General features: G+C 38.1%; 1 protein-coding gene across 5 annotated transcripts in view; it reads right to left on the bottom strand.

The window, feature by feature from the left end:
* Nucleotides 1-24,579, bottom strand: part of AGBL4 (AGBL carboxypeptidase 4) — a 964,275-nt gene that overhangs the window by 694,189 nt on the left and 245,507 nt on the right. For all 5 annotated transcript variants that reach the window (XM_068953088.1, XM_068953091.1, XM_068953089.1 and 2 more), the window contains one exon: nt 20,877-20,971. In XM_068953088.1, coding sequence (XP_068809189.1) covers nt 20,877-20,971 — 95 coding nt within the window. The remainder of the gene's footprint in view (nt 1-20,876; nt 20,972-24,579) is intronic.

Consider the following 24,579-nt stretch of genomic DNA (forward strand, 5'->3'; position numbering starts at 1 on the left):
TAATGACTCTACGACAGCAGAGCACCTTTTACTGCACCACCCTTTTACTTAAAAGGAAATAGTCTGCCCCAGTAACTGGTATGCTCCTGTTGAGCTTATTTAAATTGTTTATTTTATGCTTATAGACCAAACCTTTCAGGTCAACAGGAATTTTGCAGAGTAAGAATCTCAGATTATTCCATTCACATCCTCATTACTAAAATATTACCCAAAGCAGTTTTGTTATAACATTTGCCCCGTATATGCTTCCTACTAGTTTCTCATTTGGAGCCTTCCATTAAATGAGACATTTTCCAAATTAAGAGTAATCATACAAAGAACTCTTTAGAATGATATTCTTTCCTAGGTATTATTCCTTTGACTAGAAGGAATGAAAACATAGATTTGAACTTGCTGAGATAAGTAACAGTGGTCACGAGGATCAGTGAATCCTAATCACTACTCTTGTTTCTTGCTAGACTCACGTCAAGACTAGAACAAGCTTATTATCTAGTCTGAGCTTAAATGTGACCAGAAAGTTAAAAGCACAAAGGCTTTCACAAGACACTGGTAAATATCTCAGGACATCAAGTGGTATTTCAAAACTTCCATCATGCAAGATTAACCAGGCTGGGCTTGAATATTGTCTTCACAGAATCTTTCTTTGCAAAGACATACTCTGCAATCTGAAATAGGAAATTAACCATCCAACCGAATGAACTTTGCATAAAGCACAAAAAGTCCAATTTCATGTATGCTTTTAGCAATAAAAATGTGATACAAACAGACAATTAAAAATTATTTCTGGTCTTTTTATTTGTTCCACAAAGCATTGGCAGATCTCTGAAATAGCACGTGTCTGTGCACATACATGTAAGCATACCCATATGCACCCTGCATACGTCTGGGATGTAGCAATCATGCAAGTCAGCTAGGTTCCAAGAAGTGGATTTCTTGAATTAGACCAAAATCTGGGGACCTGGCTGCGTTCGCCCATACAAGCGGAACAATTTTCTTCCAGCACTGGCTGTTGAAATAGAAGTCTCACTACTACTACTAGGGATGAATGGTAATTGTTCCAGCGCCGACACAGAGAAGCATCTTCTCATAATCTTTCACAGCTGTGGTGAAACTGCTTCCAACTCACTTTTCCACTAGCCAAGCAGCGACTACAAAGCTGCTAGCTTCTTTGCTAAAAGCAGTGTACTGGAAGCGAGAGAAGAGAGATAAGCTTAGGAGGGTCGTTGAAATTATTCATAGACTTTCTACTGACAGTTTCAGTAGAACTTTTACCATTAAACAGCTTGCAAACTGAGATCATCAACAGCACATCAGCTTGTATCAACTATAATACTTTTGCAGGTTTGAAGGTATATGCAGCGGGCATTCAATAGTGTAATGCACCAAAGCGAGCCAGGAAAAGACTGTAGAAAACTGGAAAAGACAGATTTCAAGCACAGTATTCAAGGTTTAATCATAATTTTGTTGTGCAATATACACTTTAATACTTGGACTGAATCATTTGTATTATTTTCCTATATTATAAAACTCAATTTTGTATCCACTGAAGAAAAAGGAATGGCTAGATTTTCACCTACTATTTCTTTAGCAATGGGACACTACATGATTGACAATGTAATTACCAGTGCAAAGTTTCCGATATGCCAAGCAATACTTCAAATAGAACTTCAGTATATTTCATGTACAAAGCTGTAGGTCTCATAACTACCTTTTTTTCTATGACTCAAGACATCTTTACAGGTTCAAGAAAAATTCCTTTAAACTTGATGTTTGGGAGGAAGAGCATGGATATGAAGTTAAGAAACATTTAGCAGTATTTCTCCCTTGTTTGGGCAGATGATAGACTTTTAGGCATTAATTTTACGCTGAGTAAAATTTTGGCTAAAATTTGATTTCAGAGAGATCTATATTTGAGTTTTGTTGTTTTTGTAAAATGGCACAAGAGTTCTTCAGGCAAAGCGTACCTGAGCATTTGCAGTTTTTATCTGAAGTCAACAAATTTATCAGCTAGTTAATTTGACTAAAAACTAAACTAAACATCATGACTAATCATCTCCTACACTTACAGGCAAAATATACAGAGCAATGTAATTGTTTTAGCAAAGCACTTATGTATAACCTTAAGTACATGAATATTCCTTTACCAAGTCTTTAGTAGTCTTTCCAGGCATGTATATTCTGCTACACAGAGGTCTAGACTAGGATCAAAACTTCACATATGCACATCAGTGTAAAGCTAAATAGGCATAGAGAAACTATGTGCAGACAAAAATTAGAGATGCTGAAGTCTACCTCATTGCTATTGTAGGATTCCTCTGCACCTCAGTCTGCATTGTTTCATTGAATCCTGTTGTAAATAACCTACAGGGTGAGGCTTCTACCACTTTCCTTGCAAGATTATTCAGGTTAATATATCTTACTGCTGAGAATTTTTACTTCAAGTACTTATAGTAAGAAATCCAGCACAGGATTTCCAGGGTTGTCTCAGACAAAATAAGTCTGTCATATATTATTTCAAAGGCATAGGCACACCTAAGGAAGGCTTCACAACACTAATTAGTGACCTGCATAAACCTAATCTACAGGTACTGCAAGTTGCTCTTTGCATTTCCTGCTTCAATGAAGGAAATTCTTCTCTTTATTCAGAAGCTAAGAAAAAGATAATCTCCCTCTTGAATTGAGGGAGAGAAGTCATCTATTCATCATCATAAGAGCCTAATATGGACCCCATAAAATAAACAGGCAGGAAGTCTTTCATAAAGGCAGGAGCTCTGTCTTGCATCTTGTTTCTGTTAGAACTGATGGTTCTGCTAGCATATTTTCTTCTTTCTCCTAAACCTTCTCCTACCACTACAAGTCTCCCTGTTCTGCTTTCTTCCTGCTCTTCTTACACTTGGTTTTTGCTGGGTTTGGTCACAGTTGCTGACAGAAGTTCTCCACAATGTTACAAGGACAGTGAGACTCCTCACTCTTCAAATCTATTATAGTAGAGGAGAATGAAACCACAAACCCACTGAGAAACTGCATCTCCCACGAGCTTGAGCTCTGCTTTGTACGGTGACAGGAGTCAAGAATAACACTGTTACCTGGATAACTGTAAAAGATGGGCTCAGTATCTTAGGCCAAGATACAGGGAAACTTAAGACTAACATCAGTATTTTTTATTTGGCAAGATTAAGCCCAGAATTTCCTTGTATTTTCTGAGTGGTCTCAAGAAAAGAAACACTAAGGAGTGTTTCTCCTTAGTGTAGCCTTCAGTAGCTGTTGCGGCTGAAGTAGTAAACTGCTGCAAGTGTACTAACAGTGCTTCTCAGTGGGCAAACAACCTGAGAAGCCAGTACAGTCTTCTAGCTGTTCGGTGAAGGAAGAAAGTGAATTGAGGCTTTTTACATGCTATCAGTACTTCCAGAAGCAACACAGCATCTAGAAATGTTTACCAAAATGAACCTGCTTTGCCATTTTCTTGGAGCGCTTGATTTTACCTACAACTCCATCTCTATCCGCCTTGAGTTTGGCTTCAGCTGGCTGCTCATGGGTGCCGATCTCATTTGGTAAACAGAGTTACTTGGATTAGAAGCAAGTAGGATATATAGCTGATTACAATCTGTGCATTGCTGGCATCTGAAAGGAGAAGTCTTTATCCAGCAAGGCACTTAAATTTGTGCTTAACTCTGACTTCAGTAAACTGCTCACATTTTCAAGATTAAGCAAGTGCTTCACTGGATTGAGACCGTAATATCCTATAATATAACAGAGTAGAGGTAAGTAGCCGATCTTACAGTGATGTAAATCTAAAATATCTCCAGCTAAATCCAAAGGTTTCTCCAGATTTACACTGACATGAAAACAAGCACTGACCTATTGTGTTCACAATCCCCGCAGCCACTATACTCAGTTCTGCATATTGCTAGTTCATTCTTTGCTTTCTCAACAGAAATATCTATCTAATTATTCTGTGCATGACTTATATTGGCTCACAAAATCAAGCAACATGGGATTCAGCAGGCCTAAAATTATGCAGACAGCATATTTTTTCTAATCAGCTTAATATTTAAGAGAAACTCAATTTTGTTTAAAAAAGTGAATCTACCATGTGCAATAAAGTTCTTTATATACAAGCAAATTAGCAGTATTTTTTCTGTGCAATTGAAGGGCTGTGGATATTGGAAATTAAAAACAGTCATTCCACAAGGAAAGCAAAGCCACGTACCAAGAAGAATCTGGTTTTAAAAAAAGCATGTGGATTTCCATATCAGTTTGAGGTTTTTTTGTTTAAATTAGGATTAGATGAGAGCAAGAAGAAAAAATAAACAATGGATTAAAACAAACCTGATACATTAGACTCAGTACAATAAATGGACCAGACCCTGCCCTGGTGTCAGCTCAGCGTATTTTCACAGCAGTCAATAGAGCAACATCGATATACTTGGACTGAATATAATATTACCTGAATATACTCAAATTTCTAAACAATAACGCCTTCGAGTCTTTCCATTGTTGATATTCACACGTATAACACACCTTGCTGCTGTCTTTGTACGTAGGCAGATGTGTTATGGGAAACATTCGGTACTATGTAAAGCACTCACTGCCTTCAGTAACCCTATTAATTGCAAGTGTTTGGAGGAACAAGTCTTTAATTAGCATTATAAATAATTGCTGCACACATTTTTGTTCTAAGGTTTGCAGAAAAGTCGAGTTCAAACTAATTTCAATACAACTTTGGTGATTTTTTTTTCCCCAAAATTTCTGTAGTTCAGAGATACAGAAGAAATAATGCTCCTCCCCAGAAAAGAGTGGCAAGCTCTTTATAAACTATTTTCCAGGTCATTTCCCTGAGTGTTCTGCAGGTATTTCATTTCATTCCCTGTCAACTGACCCAAAACTTTGTAAGTTTGGTTACTTGGGAGATAGGTATTGTCTTTGGTGTCCTTGGGTTAAAAAAAAAAAAAAAAAAAGATTTTCTAGCCTGTAATTCTTCCCTATGCCCCAGTGAAGCTTCCCTCCCACCTCTCACCCTTTCTCTTTACAATAGCATTTTGGCCTTATTACTTATTAGCATCAGAAGAAAAACATGCATATCCTTATAACATCCATATCCTTATAAATTTGAAAATGTTTAATAAGAATGAGCTTGAACAAATTTTTATTATAATGAAAGGATTAAGGTGCATGATAGCATTAATATTTAGGAAAAATTAAACAAAATTGCTTTTTATCTGCTGCAAACTATGTTAAATATTTAATATGCTACATTATAGTAGCACCATTTCAACGAAGGGTATAACAACCTTTCTATTATGAACCTTCATTTCAGAGGTTCAAACTTAGCTGGAAAACTTCTGAAAGCTGAATCCAACACGATATGCAGATTTTCTGGGCAATAATAGCAGAGACACGTTGCTAAACCCGCGCAGGTGGTCTGCAGCAGAAAACCTTGCAAACAGGGAGTCCAAAGAGCTTGGTGTCTTGTGAGCTCTACTGGCCCAACACACGGATTATTTAGAAGGCAGTTCTGAGCGTAATTGTTCTGGAGCTTATGGGATGCCTTTTTCTTGCTTTGTTTTGAGTGTCTGGTATATTTTTAGATAGCTTTAAAAGAATAGTCAAAAAAAAAAAGTCATGCAAGTATTTTGAGGTGATAGAGGGGTGATTTTTTTCAGTAATCTACTGATAGATAATGTCTATGCAAATACAATGGGAGGCAAATTCCAGCCCTCAAATTAAGAAAATATAAATATTCATTTACAACTGAAAAGCTGTGCTAAATCATAACAGGAGCAGTAATATGCTTCCGAAAAGGGCAAGCAGTTTTCTGCACTCTGAAGGCCTGGAAATTTTTATCTTTTTCTAGCAGTTTAAAAAAATTAAACCTTTAAAAAAAAAAGTAAATATCCAAAATCAAGTTAGACCTGCTTACAGCTAGGCTAGGTATTCAATGAAATTTTAAGGTAATGAAGTAGTAACATAGTCAGTGTCATAGTAAATTTTTGTTGCTTTCAGATCAGTGAACTGAGCAGCAAACAGGATGAAAAGATTTTCAGTTTGCTCCTAAGCTGATTCTTACAATGACCTTGAAGAAATTATTACCCTTTGCCTTCAGCCCTCCTCCTGTAAAACGCAATAACACACACTTTATTTAACACTGCATTTCTATACTGTCCACTGGAGGATGGGACCCAGAGCCGAAGACAACAAACTTTTACAACTGCCTTGGTTGAGCTGGCCAAATTTCTCAAGTCATCCTTCTCACACTCCATGCTCCACAAAAACCCAAACAGAAATACCCGACTGTTCAAAGGCTGTCAGGGTTCTTGCTTTTAAAGCCCCTGTTCTGCCTCAGTTGACTTCCATTTTATTCTCCCAAGGCAATTGTTTCCATTCATATACACATCCAACGCTGCTTTTAGCTATTCCACTGGACAACCCTTTCAGGATATCCTTTCAGCACTGTTGCACAATCCAGGTGTGGCATCACCATTTGAAGTAGCAGTAAATTTTTTTCCTTCATTTCTTATAGAAGTTTTCTTCATTGAAAAAAATAGTTTCCTCCTCTACAATTAAAAACATCAATCAGCTTATTATTCCTGTGTGACTGAAAAAGTAACTTTAGTTTCTGATTACAGCTAAAAATTCGTGTCTGCAATATACTTCAATTGTTTTTAAAGCATTGTTTTCTAAAGATTGTATCTTGCATTCAAGAAAATACAGCATGAAACAGAAGAATAGAAGTCAAACTATGTCAAAGATGCAACAGCCCTTACTACAGTATAGATTTTCTGGTTCTGACCTGCCTTTCCATATTTAAATCTGCCACAAAAATGTAGAAGCGTGTATGTTTCACCATTGTTCAGTTTTATATTTTGCAAAAAATGACTAATGGACTGACTACTAAATCCAGCTATTTAGTTTGAAACCAAGCTGGAAGATATCCAGGACAGCCTTGCCGAAATGTTGTTCAATGTATCTTGAGGTTTGAGTCTCATTTACTACTCATAATACAGTAAAATTATACTCTACTTTTTAATAACCTTGATTAAGCTTTTTAAAAAAAACTTTAAGTTTGACCTCAGTAAGTGTATTGTGTTACTAAGGGTCACTGGATTTTGTCACATTTTAAAATATGTAAAATGATTTTTAAAAAAACACAAAACAAAAAACATTTGGATACCAACATACAAAGTGAGCCCGGAACCGTAGTTTGAAAGTAGAACTCAAAATACCAGTCTTAAAGGTGACTCTTAAAAATAAATAAACAAACAAAAAAACAGCTTTTATTGAGGCATTAGTGAGCATCAATAACTTCTCGTGCATGTGGCTCATGCTGTCAGGCAGAATGTATTAGTGATACTTGGATGTGCTGTCTGTGAGTATATACACCACTTGTGCATCTGCTATAAAACATCTCAGCTTCACTTACCAGAAGGTTTTCTAAGCCTTAATCCACATTTTCGGTGGCTTGAAGAGAAATTGCTTTTATTAATTATGTGTTAAATTAGAGCTATAAACAACCTTCTTTATGTTAGTAGCAGCTTCTGTCACTGGATATATCTTTTTATTTAAAAGTACAGTGCAATGAGATAATTCTGTCATTCTGTGAACTAAAACACTAAAAAGAAACTCCACCAACAACTTTGGTTTGCACCTAAAATCACGTACCAACTTTAAAAATACAAAAATAAACCTGTTTCAAGGGCAAATATTAAGGTATTGAAATGCTAGTTTGTGTCGACAATGTGACAATATTTGGAGGGCAGAAATTTTACTAGCATGATTTCCCCCGTCAAGTAAACCAAACCAAAACAAAAAACAAAAATACAACGAAAGAGTAAGTCTTTTCAAATGCAACCATGGAATTTTTACTGCCATCTCTCCTTCCCCCATGCACAAACTGCTTTGAATGTCTTGCTGGTTTGGTAGAGAATGGTTTTCCTTACCCTCAGAATTTCAGGGGAAACCACACAGTGGCAGTACTGTGAATGTAAATGCTATGCTCTATTGTGCAGCGAGATAGGAGTCTTTTGAAAACTAAAGTACAGTTTCCCATGCTTGGTCACAGTTAAGTTCACTGCTACTTTATACAGAAGGCATCCTGATTTCTATTGCTCAGAGAGTGGAAGAAAAACATGCAGTCAACATGTAATTTATTTCCTTCTGTAATTTTAGTATCAAGAGGCCTCAGACACAGTTAGCCACACATCTTACTCTGGGCTACTATTTTCTCTCCATTTTTATTCTCTTTCACTTCCTCTGTTCAGATGTTTCTGAAGCCCAGCCTCTTAGCATAAACTTGGAATTCTTTGCCAAAAATGAAAGGAAAAGAAAACAAAGTGAAGCATTCCCCCCCCTCCACACACAAACACATACGCATCAAACATTTATGAATCATCTCAGTTATGGGGCTCTATACTTTCATAGTACACAGATACAAATGATGGGTATAAAAAAAATTACAAATCCAGAATGTTTGGTTCATTTTTACTACGCTAGGAGACAGCTGTCAAAGAACACCAGCTACACAGATCACAGATAACTTACTTCTACTGTACAGATACCTCAAATTGAACGGGGGCAGAGGAACGGAAAAAATCAAGCATGTCAATACGTTAATACTGTAGAATAACTCTGAAAGAACTCTTGGTAGATCCCCTAGTTACAGAAGTGGATAAGCGCAATGACCGATTGCTACACGCTGCACTAAGGCATCTGGGCGATACTGACATGCCTCCACCCTTTGGATCTGGATTCTTTAATGGCAGATCCACAGCGCAGCTTTCTCTTTCACACTGATGTAAATACCCTCCAGGACCCATGCTTGCTGATAGCAGTTGTGGCAGGAAAGCACAGTTCAATCTGCTAAATACTCCAATTTAAAAAGAAAAGCCCCTCATGCTTTCTTCTGCGTAACTGGTACCTCAGCTTTGCACCCTCCTGACCTCTATGCCCTGCAGAAGACATTTAGTTTGCGACTGCACAACAGTGGAGGTTGCAAGACACAACCTTCCCTCCTGGTACTTGTTTGGTGATCGTTCTCAGGACAGCATGATTTGGGCCAAGACTGCATGTTTTACCGGTATCAAAATCTTGTCTACTTTGCAAACATAAACGCAATGGTTAGCATAACCATGTATGTTTAAGGAGCAAGGTGTTTAAGTAGCACTACAACACAGGACTGTTGTTTTGGGGTTTTTTTCCACTAAGGAAAAGCTGTTAAAGAATCACCCGCCTGTTTTATTCCCACGATTCCCACCTAAATGAAGGGAACGTCATTTTACCAGGCACCCAAACAGTATTTTCCTTAAGCTACTGCTCCTTCTAAAACAAGTACCAGGTTGTGCCCGCAGGGGTAACGCCCAGCGAGTCTGAATACGTCTCCTTCCCTGCGCACCTTGAGGTGATTTGCCCTTAGTGACCCAGGCGGCTCCGTAAGGTAAAGCCCATCCGAGGGCACCCCGAGGTGCCCTCCGGCTCCCCTTGCCGAGTCGCTCCTTGAGCTGGCAAAGCCCAAACCAGCCAACATTTTGGGGAGGGATCTGGCCTGCACCCACCCCTTGCACCAGCAGCCCTGGGACAGAGGCAGCCCCTCCTGAAACCCCCACAGAACTGTAGTTCTGCATTAATAAAAAGAACTGCATATGAACATACATATGGTCTGTGTTTCATTGACTGAATGACATTTAAAAGACAACCATAAGAGCATTAAACTATCCAGTAGAGTAGCAGATGGGGGAAAAAAATATATATTTTTTTTCCCTTATCAAAGCTAAATTATATCACTGCTGGTCTCTAAACCATGAGGTACCAGTGCTTTTTTAACTATGTTGAGAAAAACATCAGAAAAGGCTTTTTATCAAATATTAAAACATGCGGTAAATTATTTTAACTTGGATATTCCTAGATTTCTATTTACTGCAAATCTATCAAGTCGAATCTTTTTTTCTTATCTCGAGCTGCGTTGGTCTTTCCTACAAATTTGCTAAAGGGTATCATGCATCTCCAACAAACTTATTTCGCAAAATTCTTCACACAATGAATACAGCCATTTTTACAACAGCACCTCAAAAAGGCTGAATAACAGTGAAGCCTTCCAATAAAAAGCTAATATAAACACAATTTTCTTCCTCAATCTCGATAGCGATTTCCACTTAACTTTGGACGCTACTAATTTCACCGTTTGAAATCACTCAACTGAAACTCCAGCTAGCCAGTGTAATTCCCTAATAAATTTATGCTATTTTGCTGGTGGAAAAGTATAGTAACAAAACCCGATTCTGGAGCTGCTGACGTGCACTTTTTTTTTTTGTTTGTTTCCAGTAACTCCTGGTTATTTTATGACACTTTCATTCTGCTCTTACGTTTATCCTGCCATGACTCAACTGCGGTTTGCGGGCAACTCGTAGCAAGGAAAACGCCCGAGGTGCAAGCGGCGCCCGCGGCCCTGACGCACTCCACAATCCCCGCGCTCCTCACCCGCCTCCGCCATTTTCTTCCCTGGCCGCGGAAGCCTCGCCGAGCCACTGTGCGAGGAGGGCGGCTGGGAACAGCAGGAAATAACGTGCCGCAATGCAAAAATACGGAGCACGAGCAGCGGGCGGCCTGGGGGGAAGGTGTCCGCCCTCCCCGGGCTGCGGTCTCCGGCCGCTGCCGGGCCCCGTCAGGGTGAGGGAAGGAGGCCATGGCCAGGCCTGCCCTGCGCTTCAGGCTGGAAAACACACGCTGAGTCGTTTCAAACTAAGCATTCTAGCAGAAATCTGCGCGTTATGGCTTTTTAAGTTGTTGGGGTTTTTATTATTATTACCATGCATACCTCACTATTGAAAGATGTGATCATTTAAATAGTTCATGAGGTACTATTGGGGGAAGGGGCAGTGGGGGGAAAAAAATGCTCTTACTGTGCTTAACGGTCAGTGTAAAACTTATTTCCTGTGCAGATGTCTGCCATCTGCAGCGCATGGTGCAGACGTCACTGTGCATGACCCTGTTTTATTACTGCAAAGATTCGCGGGCACTTTTGGTGTCACTTGACAGTTTCTTGAGGAACCCAGGATCCTCGTTCTCCTTCCTGCATGACACTGTTTTGCATCCAAGAGCTGCTCTTTCCAAAAGGGATGATTCAAGTGGCTCTGCAGTCACAGCTTCCAGTCTTAGCAGGTGACCAAGTAATCTATTCCTCCTTACCAGGGAAGCCCATTTTTATGATTGGACCCTCTTCCTTGCTTTAGAGGTTCTCTCATTTGATGGAAAGATCAGGTTTGAAAGTTGTTTTTCCTAGCAGTGCTGGATCATCAACCACAAGAGTGTTCACAAATGGAAGTAAAAGTACAGAGAAGGCACCCAGGATTTGCACAGAGACTGGCGCTTGCTGTTTGTCAGAAACGCACACATGCATCCGCACTGTCCGTCGGAATGTGAAAGTTGGGCAGAAACAGCTCTCCCAGACTAAATGTGCCAACATGAGTTAGCATCTTATGAAATAAACTTAACATAAAATTATTGCCCCGTACCAGGCCCTGTGATGGGGAGATGCCTTCCTTTTGCATGAGATGATGGGAGCTGCTCTGCATGCATGCCTGCACAAGACACACAGCGCACCCCAACTCCTGCCTGCTGTACAGTGCTGCAACATCTGCAAGCCCCATCCAGTGTCAGGGAACTGCACAGTGTCTGGAAATGTGAGTGGCACCATGGTATGAGAGGAAGGGATGAGGGTTTGCAAGCCTTTAGCTTCTTTCACATACAAATTCAATACAATCTGCACTAATTCCAGCTTGGCAGAAGGGAGGGCTTTAGAACAAATGTGCACAGTTGAACTAATGGGCTCGCCTTGCCCCTATACTTGGGAAACAGGGCAAGAGAAGGGAACAAGTAGGGAATCAGTTCTGCCACTATGTCCAGGCCAATCATCCTTAGAAGATGGGTGCTCTCAAACAAAATTGCGTGTGCATGCCCTGCACAGCACATAAGCAGAAAGGCTAGCATCTCAACAGTGTGTGCACATCAGCAGCAAATATAACATCATGAGGATGTGCACATGCACATCAGCTGTGCAGCTCACCTGCAGCCAATCTGTAAACACTGGCTAAGTCCCAGATCTGGGTACTCAGTTAGAGGTACCATATAGACTGTCTGGCCTGTCTGCTGTATGTCCTGATATCCTGGACAGATAAGTAGTCTCCAAATTCTATGAATGGTTCTTCTAAGCAGAACAGAAGATGTGCAGAGAAACCTGAATGTATGAGAGGCCTAATGAAAGGGGGCTGTTTTCTGTACCAACTTACAGTTCAGTTTCCAAAGGGACCATATTCCAGCCAAGAAGTAACACCAATCAGCTCCCTTGCCCAGTATAACCTCTTCCTCTCCCCAGCACGACTCATTTTCTAGAGGTTGGGAACTGTCAACAGTGAAGCCAGCTTTCCACTGGAGCCTCACCTTTCCCTTAGCCAAAGCATTTGACAGCCAGTTATCCCTGTACAGCTGCCTAAGCAGTACAAGACAAAGATTGGAATCAGTATTTGCTGCCAAAAAAAAATGGATACTTTTTAATCACACTAGAAGAACTCTGGCTAGGTTTTCAATCTCAGAGATTCTTAGTATATTGAAACAAGATGACAAAGATTCACTTTCAAGCTAGAATTCAGTAATTCTACTTGAAGCAGTTCAGAAAACAAACTTTAACGACTGCCTGAACATCTAAACATGCAGGAAAGATCTTCTCTACTCTATTGTCATTAAATATTAATTCTCTCAAACTAGTAAAATATCACACAACAGTTAATTCATATATTAACCCTAATAATCACTGCATAAAAAGTAGTTTTTTATATTTTGCTTTTATACACAGCTGACAAACCCCACAAGACAAAGTTCAAGATACTGCACCTATTATTTTAATGTTCTGTTCTTGCATAATCACCAACATACTTATTTACTGTTTTTCTACATATCTCCTCAATTGCCACGGTACAGCAAAATATTTGTCTTTTATTTTACATTCAATTAAAAGAGAAATTGAACTCATTGTTTTGGCTTTTACCATAGCACTTCAAATATAAATCCACCTGATAACCATCTCGCCTTTATCAAAACTCACAATGGATAGTTCCCATTAACTTTTCCTGCACACCAGATGATACTGTTTCTTCACAAAAAATGAATCCAAAAAGTTGGTGTTAATGTTTCAAGCAAATATTTTTAAATGTTAGGCTAGATACTCCAGCCTTAATTTTTCCTAAAATTGTATATCTAATATATTGTGCATCCTATGCTTTCAGGTCACATGTAAGTTTTAACATAGGATTTTTAAAAATACATAATACTGTTCAAAGATCTTTAAACTTGCAATGCTAAATGATTAAAAAGTCAAGGAAAGACAAAATTTAACCTACGCCGTGTCCTGGTGCAGGCTCAATATATGTTTAATTATATTATATCATAGGTTATTATATTTCATTAAATTCAACTTGTCTAGCACTCTTCAGACCATTAAAACATTCTTAAAGAGATGTTGCATTTTCTGATTACTGTTTTTGGCTTTTATTTGTGTAGTCTTGTGTTAACAGTCTGATTTTCAAGTACATTTCTTGGTGACACTCAGCTTTGTCTGTGTAGGGCTCTTACTACTAAGTACTTACGGCTGATAAATGCCATTCTTAACTGAGGTGATTTTCATTCTGCTTCGCTCCATTAGTTCAAAGTACAAAATTGCAATGAAAACCTGCAATGTCCTCTTGATAGTTTGAGTCTGCTTCGAGTTCACCGCTGCCCATATTTGTCTAACTTACAGACTCATTTTGGGTAGGGAGGGGGAAGCCTTTTTAAAAAAAAACCTGCAGAGGTTACGGACCGAGTTCCGTGCACGCTTTGCATGCAATCGGTTCCACCAAATGCCCATCACTTGAGGAGAGAGAATGACCTGTTTCAGGATGGAAGGCAGTGCGTGGCTCTGGCCATATTTTGCAGACAAAGTCAATATCATTGACTGTACTGGGAAAAGCATACAACTTAGTTGTTTCAAACTGCCACTGAACCTCCCACAGCAAATTTCTTTGTGATTTGGGGTGGAGTTAAGGGAACTTTTCAAGTGGCTGGTGCAGGGATGAGGGAATGAGGGTAGCAGCAAGGGTAAGGGTAAAGTAAGGTAAGTAAGGGTAAACTTTCATGAATGCAACCATGGGGATCAGAGTGCCCCCAATCAATGCATTGAACGCATGTTGACAGAATATATGGGAAACAGATTGAGGTATTAAAGCACATAGTTTCTAGTGTTTTAGATGTAAATACTCTTATGTAAGCAGTATGTCATTTTTTGAACAGTTACTGCTTGGAATAAATCTCCAAGGGTGGAATTTTCAGAAGTGCTCACTATTGGCCTAACTGTGCTCTTACTGAAATCAATCATAAAATTTTCACAAGTTTGGAAGAGGGCTTTGTCTGTTCGTATGTTTCCACCACACTAAGCACAATGAGTCTTGATCCTGACTGGGACCTTTGAACTCTGCTGTAATCTAAATAAATTGATTTATAGGAGATCACTCAGATAAATAATGAGGAAACACACACATGCATACAAAATAGCCAGGGTTTTTGAATGATGGCTTAGTACTCATTCAGAGCTTCAGAATACATATTTCTTTATTATTTTCTCTTGAGTTCTAAAATTCATTTGCCTTTTTATATTAATCTAATTTCCCTGTTATTAATTTTCCCCAGTATAATTCCCTGAATCTTAAACTTCCAATCAAGTATCCAGGCAATAAAATTAACCTTCTTTCTTACCACAAACCATTCCCATTTTATTTGCATAAAGAATACATTAGTTTTAGGATCCAATTTGTACCTTATGTCAGCAGAATATAAACTCTCGTATGTTTCCAGGAACGCTGGTACCGACAAGACTGATATGTAACCTCCTTTATATTCCCAGGGACAGCCACCTTTCATGGATTGGGACAGGTGAAGGGTGCATATGTTTTTAATAGGATTATTAGAGTAGTTGGACCTGTTTTGTTATTTCACAAGATTCCTATAAACATTAATTTACCCCGGGATGTACTTCAGTTATGGTTATTTTACTTTCACATACACACTAACTTTCTTCCAAAGAGCTACTGTGAGACCAAGACAAAACTGCTTCTGCTCATCACCCAATGTGAGATTCTAAAACACCAGCACCGCAATGTTTTTTTCCTTATTTTCTCCAAATAAAAAGCTACAAGTTATTGAAATGGAAACTGTGGCACACACATTTCTCTAGCCATTTTTAAAGTGACTGCTACCCTCATCCCTGCACCAGCCACTTGTTCCCACCTCTCTCACTGCTCCTTCAGTTGCACTGATACAGCTGACTTGGGATCTGTGTGATGAACCAGATGAAGACTAAATCCTCTTTCTTTTCTTTGCAAGTTTACTTCTAACCTGGGTCAGTTCCTGACCCAGTCCCAGTGGGAGCCTACAAAGAGTTGCACTAGGACAACAGAGGGAGCAGTTCTGAGGAGCTAGGTCTGACCTGGCAAAAAATTGCATCAACCAACATGCACGTTGGGGGAAATATTTCTGAAGCTCCAAAGGCATTATTACTAGATCCCTCATAAAAGCAAGAGCAAACACACATTAAGTTATAAAACTGGCAAAGGACCCAAGGAAGAATTAGGTAATGATGACAATTTGTTCATCTTTACCTAAATTCAGGTGATGTTATCACTAACCCTAGGCCACTATATATTTTACAGTAATACTACTCGTCTTATAGATTAGCAAACTATATATATGTGTGTGTGTGTATGTGTGTATATATATTCGGTGCTTTATTCTCAAACTGTTTCATCACAAATGACAGCTCATTTCACAAACAGCTTATCTTATGGCTAAAGATATATAAATACATACTAAAAATGTTGCTGAAAATCTCTAAATGTATAAAGCAGCCTGGTAGACATGGTAGTGATTGTAACACTGCATTGTAGACACAAATGTTAAAGAAACTTGGCAAGAATCAACATATTTTAGCTACTCAAAATTCAGATTTTCTCAGTCTTGTCCTTCTGATGAATGGAACATATGGGAGTATTGTTCATAAAACTTGCATTGCTTTTCTAGATGTCTACCAAAATTTCTCATCGTGACAATATTTACCAAGATACATAGAGATTCAAATTTGAATTAATTACCTAGAAGTTTTTCTGTACTCCAGGTTTACTGGAAAAGAAACACGTTTCAGAAGCAATGTGTTGTGAGTCTTTTAAAGGCGATGTTATAGCAACAGAGGTAGTGGAGTGCTTGTCTGGGAAGGCAGCTATCCAGTTAAAAGCCATCAATGCTGAGTAAAATAAGACAGGAAAGAAACTGAAGGCTTTGCCAAGAAGCAGTTTGAAATCTGACATTATAAACAAAACACATGTAAATCTAGACCTAAATCTTCCCTTTGTATGCTGAAGGCTTCATAATATTTTACCTAGCATTATTACTTACAAACAAACATTTCCTGAAATACCGCATCACAAGTGGAGAACAGCCTTTAACCTTGTGTTCATCCACTCAAGAACCACGTTATTTATTATCCTTTATCCCTTAATTATGAGGACTTCACCTACTGCTCTCTGCTTATTTTAAATGCAGAATAAAATACAATGGATGTCTGAAGACTTAACAGGTGTCAACCAGATATTTGCCAGCTACTGCTAGTATTCTACTGGGAGGAGTTGCTGTTCTATAAATACTAATTAGAGTTTTGCACATGATCTCGCTGAAATACCTAAGGTGATGAGTGGCCAGTTGTTACTTTTAAAAGATTAGCGCAATTTGAAAAACTAATGTCCCCAATGAGGCAATGCTCACACTGAATAATCAAGAGTTATAGCTGTTCTCTGCCCAAAGGGAATATTTGCTCACTTCATCATTTGGAAAATCTGCTGCCTCTCGAACAAGTCACTCTTCTATTTCACTTTGAGAAAGTTATAAAACTTTGTGGAATCAATATAATGGTACAGTATCTGCACTTAAATGGCCTTCCACTGCTATGCCCACATGGTGGATTTTGCTAGCAGTTTGCAAGGACAGAGATTTTAGTGTGTAATCATGATTAACAAACTGCAACAGAATTAAGCTGTATTCAAATGAAACCAGCAAAGAAATAAGATTACAGTAGAGACTGTACTATAGCAAAAACTTAAATTCCTGAAATTCATCTTCCCTCAAACTGTTCCTCTCCACAAAACAAAGCAAAAATACCTAAAAGAGGTCACTTATATTTTTATATATATAATTGAAGTAGTAATTAGCAAGAAAACACCCTAATACACTAAAATCCTGATGAAATATTTCTAAACAACTAGGTAATTTTAAGCAAAAACACTATATGACCAGTCACGGCACATTCAACTGGCTTGAAATAAAATTTTGAGTTTGATCTTGTCCAATTTGCCATGAAATGCAGCTGATGTAACCTGATGTGACAATGCTGTACTTCTACACATAAGCTGCAATTCATTGCAGTGAGATTTGACTGATGCAACTGACACGATCCCATACTATTTAGCATCAACATAGCGAGCGTGTCCCAAAAACCGCAGAAAAACAGAAAGAGGAACTCTGAACTTAACCTACTTAAGTTTTTTTTTTTTCCCCTCCTTTTTTGACTCTATCCCTCTGGGAATGAAAAATATCAACATTCAGTAAGTCCTTTACTGTGTATGGAAAAACAAATATTTTAATAAGAATTTATTTTTCTGTTTTTTCTTTATAAAAATAATCTTTACCATGAAATCTATTTTTTCTTATCCTTCAGCATACTGCTTCCTCTTTTTAAGTAGCTCATTACTGGAAATGTTTGGCCTTACTTCAAAAGAGAAGAATATGTCAACACCAGAACATCTGTGTCCACATAGAGTGCTTTGATGACAATGATATACTCCATTTACATCCATAACACTGAACCGAACCTTGATGCTGACTGCATTTAAAGATCTTACCCCACAGGGCAAGAGAATACAGGTCAAAAATGTTGATCTGTGTTTGACACGCACTGTACTTCAAGAGCACTTGGCAGCAATTTGTTCCAGAGTCAAGAATCAAACTCAGAAAATGTTGCAAAGCTTGGAGCCACGTTCGCAAAACTGCATTCAAAACAAACATTAAAATTCAGTCTCTGGAGGCCAATCTACTTTTGATATGCAGGATTTTGTAACATGTATGGTCAAATTCTGTCCTGGATACAATGGGAAGTTTCTAATTTAAACCAAAAGGACATAACTCAGGCCTGAACATCTTTTATTAAGAGAAGTAATATACCTAGATTTCTCAAATGCAAAAAGGAAAATAGACAGTTTATTATCCTAAAGCTCAAACTCATTTGTCAAAAAAATAGGGAGTGGAATAATTGTGTGTGCCACACCATTGCTTCTGTCAGTGTGGCCAGGGGAAGTTGGGAGAATTTCAGTATGTATCACACGCCTCCTACAGGCAGGCACAATAACAATAAGTTCCTCAAATATTGGGTGTAGAGTATTTCAGAGATGAAGGACTGAGCCCTCTTACAGAATATTTGCAGAGGTTGGTTTCTGGTCGTCTTACTTCTCTTAACTTGATTTTAAAAGCTTTTTTCACCATATATAATTAATATAACATTTTTTAATTTAATTACATTATATCCGTTAAATTGCTTTGCTGATTTAAATGCAAGGTGGAGAGTTCCAAGGGTTGGGTTTCATCTACAGCGCTGAATCCTGAGCACACTCGTGTAAACCTCAGCACTTTCGCAGCATTGAATGACTCAGTATTGCTTACTAGACTAATGGTATTTATACAAAGCATCAAACAGGATCAAATTCATATGACTGGATGTCACCCTGTCACATTCAAGGACCACAACTAACTGAATGCTGCATTGGCAACTGCAGGTACTAGTAATTCCTGTTTTAGCAAACAGGAAAACAGAATAATTTTGTTTACAGGTTTCACTAGAATGCCATGGAAACAGATACAGAGGTAATTGCAAAAGGCGACATCCAAAAGGAAGACAGCTCTAACAGAAAGCATATATCCAAAAATGTATGTGTTTTCCCACTTGGAACACACATATAACTCCTATTAACATTAAGATAGAAAATTATATCAAGTAGACCCCAATATCACTAAGTCCCCAGTAACACCATGAATTAATGTGTATGCTCAGAGTACAGCCTTATTCAAAGATGTTTTCATACACAGACTATTAGGAAAAAAGTATGCCTTAATAGAACAATGATATGTTGAAAGAAAAAAAATTACAACTAGGATTTCTCAAACAGGGTTAAAGTATAGTAGTAGCTCTGCCTACACTGTGCCTGGCTCCAGGCAATGCTATTCATTCCTCACTTTCATGGGAGCACAATACACCCCTTAAAAATATAAAACACAAAAATAAATAGATCTCCTGGGAAGTGAAAGAGAAACCTGTTTTCAAAAATAGTGAAGGAGCGTACATGTACTAGAGAAAGCCTATTTTGCATTGGTTTATAAGATTTACACTTTAATTTGAAAAACCAAAGGCATAAAATTTGTATGAAAGCAATATCTGATTTATAGGTAAACTTAACACACAATATACTTAGCTACAAGTACCAGACCCCAGTGAGGGAAAGAAAAGCATTTGAAAGATGATGAAAGTAGGCCTAAGAAACACGGTCCTGAAATGCCCCCAAAAGATTTTTTGGAAGTTAAACAGTAAGCACAATTAACATGACTTTTGCTACAAAAACACTACACAATTGATTTTTTTTAATTAATTTTCAATGTTATTACATGCTCCTATTGAGCTGGGATTGACTCTATACACTAACTGGATTTTAAGATAGCTCCTCTGTCCATATGACCTGATCATCTAGTTAAAAAACAAACAGCCATATTGGTTGCTCATATAAAGAGGAAGCAGTGCAGTTATAATGATCTTACCACCACCAAAATTTAACGTTATGTGTGGAAATTTTGCGACAGTTGAAGTATTTAAGAATGATAAATTTGTAAGGCTCAGATAATGTGCAGATTGATCAAATGTGTAATTAATTAACAAATAAAGACTAGCAGCTGTAAAGGCTTACAAGAATACATTACTGTACACTTAAGGCCTAACCTCACGATCCATATTCAAACAAATCTAGCTAACGGCAAACTGCATAATTCTTGGGAGTCTTGCATACGTTAGGACTCATTAGATTTACATATTATTATTCACAGTGGTCATTTCATTACATTTTCTTTGAGGAATGTACCATCCATATGGACATTCATGTGTATTTCATGCGTGCATGTTGCGTATACTGTGCTGCCTACAACCAACTCATTGGGCCTTATGGTGTCTCAGGCTCCATCTGTACTAGTAGATCAAACAAAGGTCAGCTCTCATGGCACAGCTCACATTCTCACCACCAGACTCTGACCTCCCCAGAACAGGGGGACCAAACTCAGATAGCCTTTTGGAAGTAGGTTCAGCCCCAGTTTATCACCCATATCATTCCCAGGCATCAGCTAGTTGACATAAGGCAAACCTGGGCCAGGGACTGCCCAACACTTGGACAGGGAGGAGGGTCAGCACTTTTGAACAGCGCTTTGGCCCATACTGTGACTGTTCAGCTTACAACATGGACCTTGCTTCAGTCACACTACTTGAAACAAGGCACTACAACATACCAGCATGACAGGTAAGGCTGGAAAGGATGTCCAGAGTTCATCTTGTCCACCTCCTGTCCCAAGGAGAACCTGTTCTCACCACACTACTCTTGCCTGAAAGTATCAGTCTACTGTTACCGGAAGCAGCACCTGAACTACAAGGTCTTGGCTACAAAAAAAGTACCAGATAAAACACGCTTTTCTCCTCCTTTTAAGTCTTTGAAACAATAGCTTACCATTTTGGCCTACTTGTGGATTTCACCATTGGAGCCATCCCATCTCGATAGAGACTTTTTGTTTTACTGAAGTTGACAACGTTGAAAATCACCCTCTGAAAAACAGAGCAAAGAAAAGAGCTGTGGCATAAATTACGAAGTAGCCTGCTCAGATCTCAGAACAAAAAAGTACATCCAGTTTGCTGCAGTTAGTATCAGAGAGGCAAGTGGAAAGCTGGGGGACAGAGAAGCGGGCCATGTGAAAACGACTACTTCATATCTTAAAGCTTTTTAGTTACTTCTTTCTACCTGCTTAGGCCTCATGCAGAGGCAGGAATGAATAAAGGCTTCCAATTTCCTTTCACTAAAGCAAGGAATATCTCTCTTCAGTTCCCTTGGCTAAAGGGAGAATTTTCCTCTGCAAAAACTGTACAGTGTATTTGTACTAATACAGCAGAAACTACACATAACCATCAGTTGTTTGAACATGATACGGAAGAAAAATAAGAGTCTAACTCTGATCTTATTATACATCAGTAACTTTGGGTACGCTGCAGCTGATATTTAACGGTTCAAAGGCAGCACAAAATCTAGATCCTGACTAATAATGGACTGATTCTGAAAGTAAATTCCTTCTGGGTTGAAAAGCAAAAACAAGAAACCCTACAAAGACAAAACCTTCTTCCTTACCATCTGTCTGCTGTAAGTCATATTTTATGCAAAATTACTTGTTCTATTGTTGTTAAAAAAGTTTAAGTCAGACCTAGTTCATCTAATGCATTATATTTACTTTTCAGATATTAAATCCAATATACATTGTATTCTTTTGATACCCAACATTAACGTATACAGAAAAATTGAAATCTGAATACTAAATTCATTTTGATGTGATGTTCCAGGATATACTAATACATTCCATTTGTATTTTTCTCTCTAAATTTCTTTTCCTCTGATATCAGTGAAGATGTGCTGCTGAAAATGTAATTTGTCTGTATGACATTTTTTAGACAAAACTATTCTAGTACTTACACACCTAAATAATAGTTAATGAAAAAAGACTACTAAATGGCTAGTGTTTGCAATCAAACATTTTTGATTAAATCAGTAAGATCAATTATGCTTTTGTATGTAAAATTCCACAAAAACAAATCTGGACCTTCCAGGCAGTCTGTTCTGACAACAACGAATTATAACATCAAATCAAAAGCAATCAGCAGTGGGACACAGCCAACATGAGCCAGGCACATTTGCATTCATGTGTGGGGCAGATAGAAATCCAGGTAAATTGTATAGCCCCAATTAAGCACCTCTGTAATCAAGAAAAATTAAGAAAGGCTTTTTTGAGCCATGGTAGTGCTGAAGATTTTGTAAATGGAAGCAGAAGCTGTTACGTATGCAAACTCTTCAAATTAGTCAAACAACGTCTCAGAATAGCCTGTAGGTTTTTACTGGAAGTGGTTCAAAAAACTAGAAAGTTGAGAATAACACTTTTTTTTTTTAAAGCTGTTAATTCAATTTTATACCAATGATAATGAGGAAAAAACATAGACATGTACATGAGTTTTCCACATATTTTATCTGTTGCAGTGTTTTGAGTTTTTCTAAGGGTCAAGATAGGAGCTTATTTTCGTAACCTCCTGATGAAGGCACACAATTTACCAAACTTTATACTTGTCATTTTACACATTTAGGGTGTTGCTTATTTGATGCAATATGCCTCTTGGGGGGCCTCTATTTATTTTCCATCTTCTTATGTTTACAGCTGGTGGCTTTAAGTTCAATAATTACATTTAGTTCTATATATAAGTGAATATATTTCATACTATACATGGAAGCATTTTCCTGTATTAGAATGCTGAGTTTTTCTGTTACTTAACTCTGTCCATATTTGTGAAAACAAATTAAGTTGCAACAAATTGATTTGTTAATCTTGATGTTTGCATGGAGTGAATGAAACAAACAAGATCTCCAAACCAATTGCCTTAAACTTTGGATGCAATCATGCCACCGTTGGAAAGAGAAAGTTGCTAATTTTGTTACATACTGACTCAGAGCAGACAGCTGGTAGAGAATGTTCTTATTCCAATCAAGCTTATTTTGTATAATGAGTTGGGCAAATGTACACAACTGGGTAAGCAACGTATATAAAAACAAAAATATGCAGCTCATTTAACAAAACACTGCAGATTATAACATTTCAACCACTCACGTTCACCGCAGAGTGAGCAGTTAGCAATGCATGCAGTTCTCCCAGCATGGCATACAATGAGAGTGGCAGTACCAAAAATTTAACAGCACAGAACAGAACTTTATCAAAGTACACCACTAAAGTAATAAAGTGCACGAACCAAAGCACTCAAATAAGCAGCTGAACTCAGTCAAGTATTCTTGGTGATAGTTAAAGTAGTCTGTGCAGCTCAGCCAGTGGAGCATGTAAAAATGTAATAACTACAGAACACACCCCTCAACCAGAAAAATATGCAACTTGCTCAAATAAGGTACGCAAACATCTTTGAACCAAATGCTATTATAAATGTTTGTGATACAGCAAGCAAACATTTGTTGAACATGAGGATTGGCTATTGGTATAATTTTTGTCCATGCTGATAACCGTCTACACACCAATTCTAAACTATAAAGAGCAACAAAACTAGATATACAGTATGCTCATTAAACACTTTCCTAAGTATCTTATCACTATTCTGCATATTTTTATGAATTAAATACTACCTATTGTAAGTCCCTATAATGAGCAATATAATTTAGAAACTCAAAAATGAAAAAAAAAATTTACTAGCAATAGTTTAAAAAAGTGTGAAGTTAAAAAATAAAACCAGACTAAATGTACTTAAAAATTCCCTAGAGATTACTCTAGTCTCCAGAGAAAAGTGACAGAAATCTTCATAATAAAAATACTTCAATTTGTACCCATTTTTGGGGCATTAATACCAATAAAAGAAGCAATATTCTAACTGATGCTGTATCAGAAAAAGATAATTATGTGATTTCTGCCACTTCAGTTATAATGTATTTCAGTCGATTACTTGAGTCTTCCTGACAAAGCAGTCCGTGATTTCTGCGTAGGTGTAACAGGCATGTTACTGAACAGCCTCTTAGGACACCCCCAAGTCCAGCTCTGGTGTCTTTGTGGCTACATCAGGCTGCACAGGGGCATCAGAGGTCGGGGAAGGTAACTGCTGTAGTCCCAGGCTCTGTGTGCAAGACCAACAGATCTGAATGAGGTGTTGGACAGCATGAGACAATGCATCTATGTTCTGCCTACTGAAATAACATGAAAGAGCTCCTTTTTCCGTCAGGTATGACCTAAGTGTGCATTTAGGGGTACCTTGTCGCTGAACTCAGTAAGACAGGTAGGCAGGGAGAGGCTTGGTCCTGCTTTCAGCCTTAAAATTTATTATTCAATTAAAAGTGCTTTTCCTAACAGTCTTTTGCAAACTTATTTCAGGAATTGAAAAGATAAGTTCTTCTTGAGACGCTCAGCAGTTTTGGAATGAGTGAGATAAAATGCATGTTGAATACAAGGACTAAGCATGCCACGCATTTTACCTCATTATCAGAGATTCACTAACAGTTTTCAGTCTGGGGCTGGAAGGAGCTGGTAGTTTTGGCGGGGAATAGAGCATATCAGTATGGTTTTGGACTGGAGCTGAAGGAATTGAACCTGCTTGGTGAGTATGGACATATCAGACCTCATATTCCAACA

Source organism: Struthio camelus, chromosome 8 (assembly GCF_040807025.1).
Source record: "Struthio camelus isolate bStrCam1 chromosome 8, bStrCam1.hap1, whole genome shotgun sequence".
NCBI lineage: Eukaryota > Metazoa > Chordata > Aves > Struthioniformes > Struthionidae > Struthio > Struthio camelus.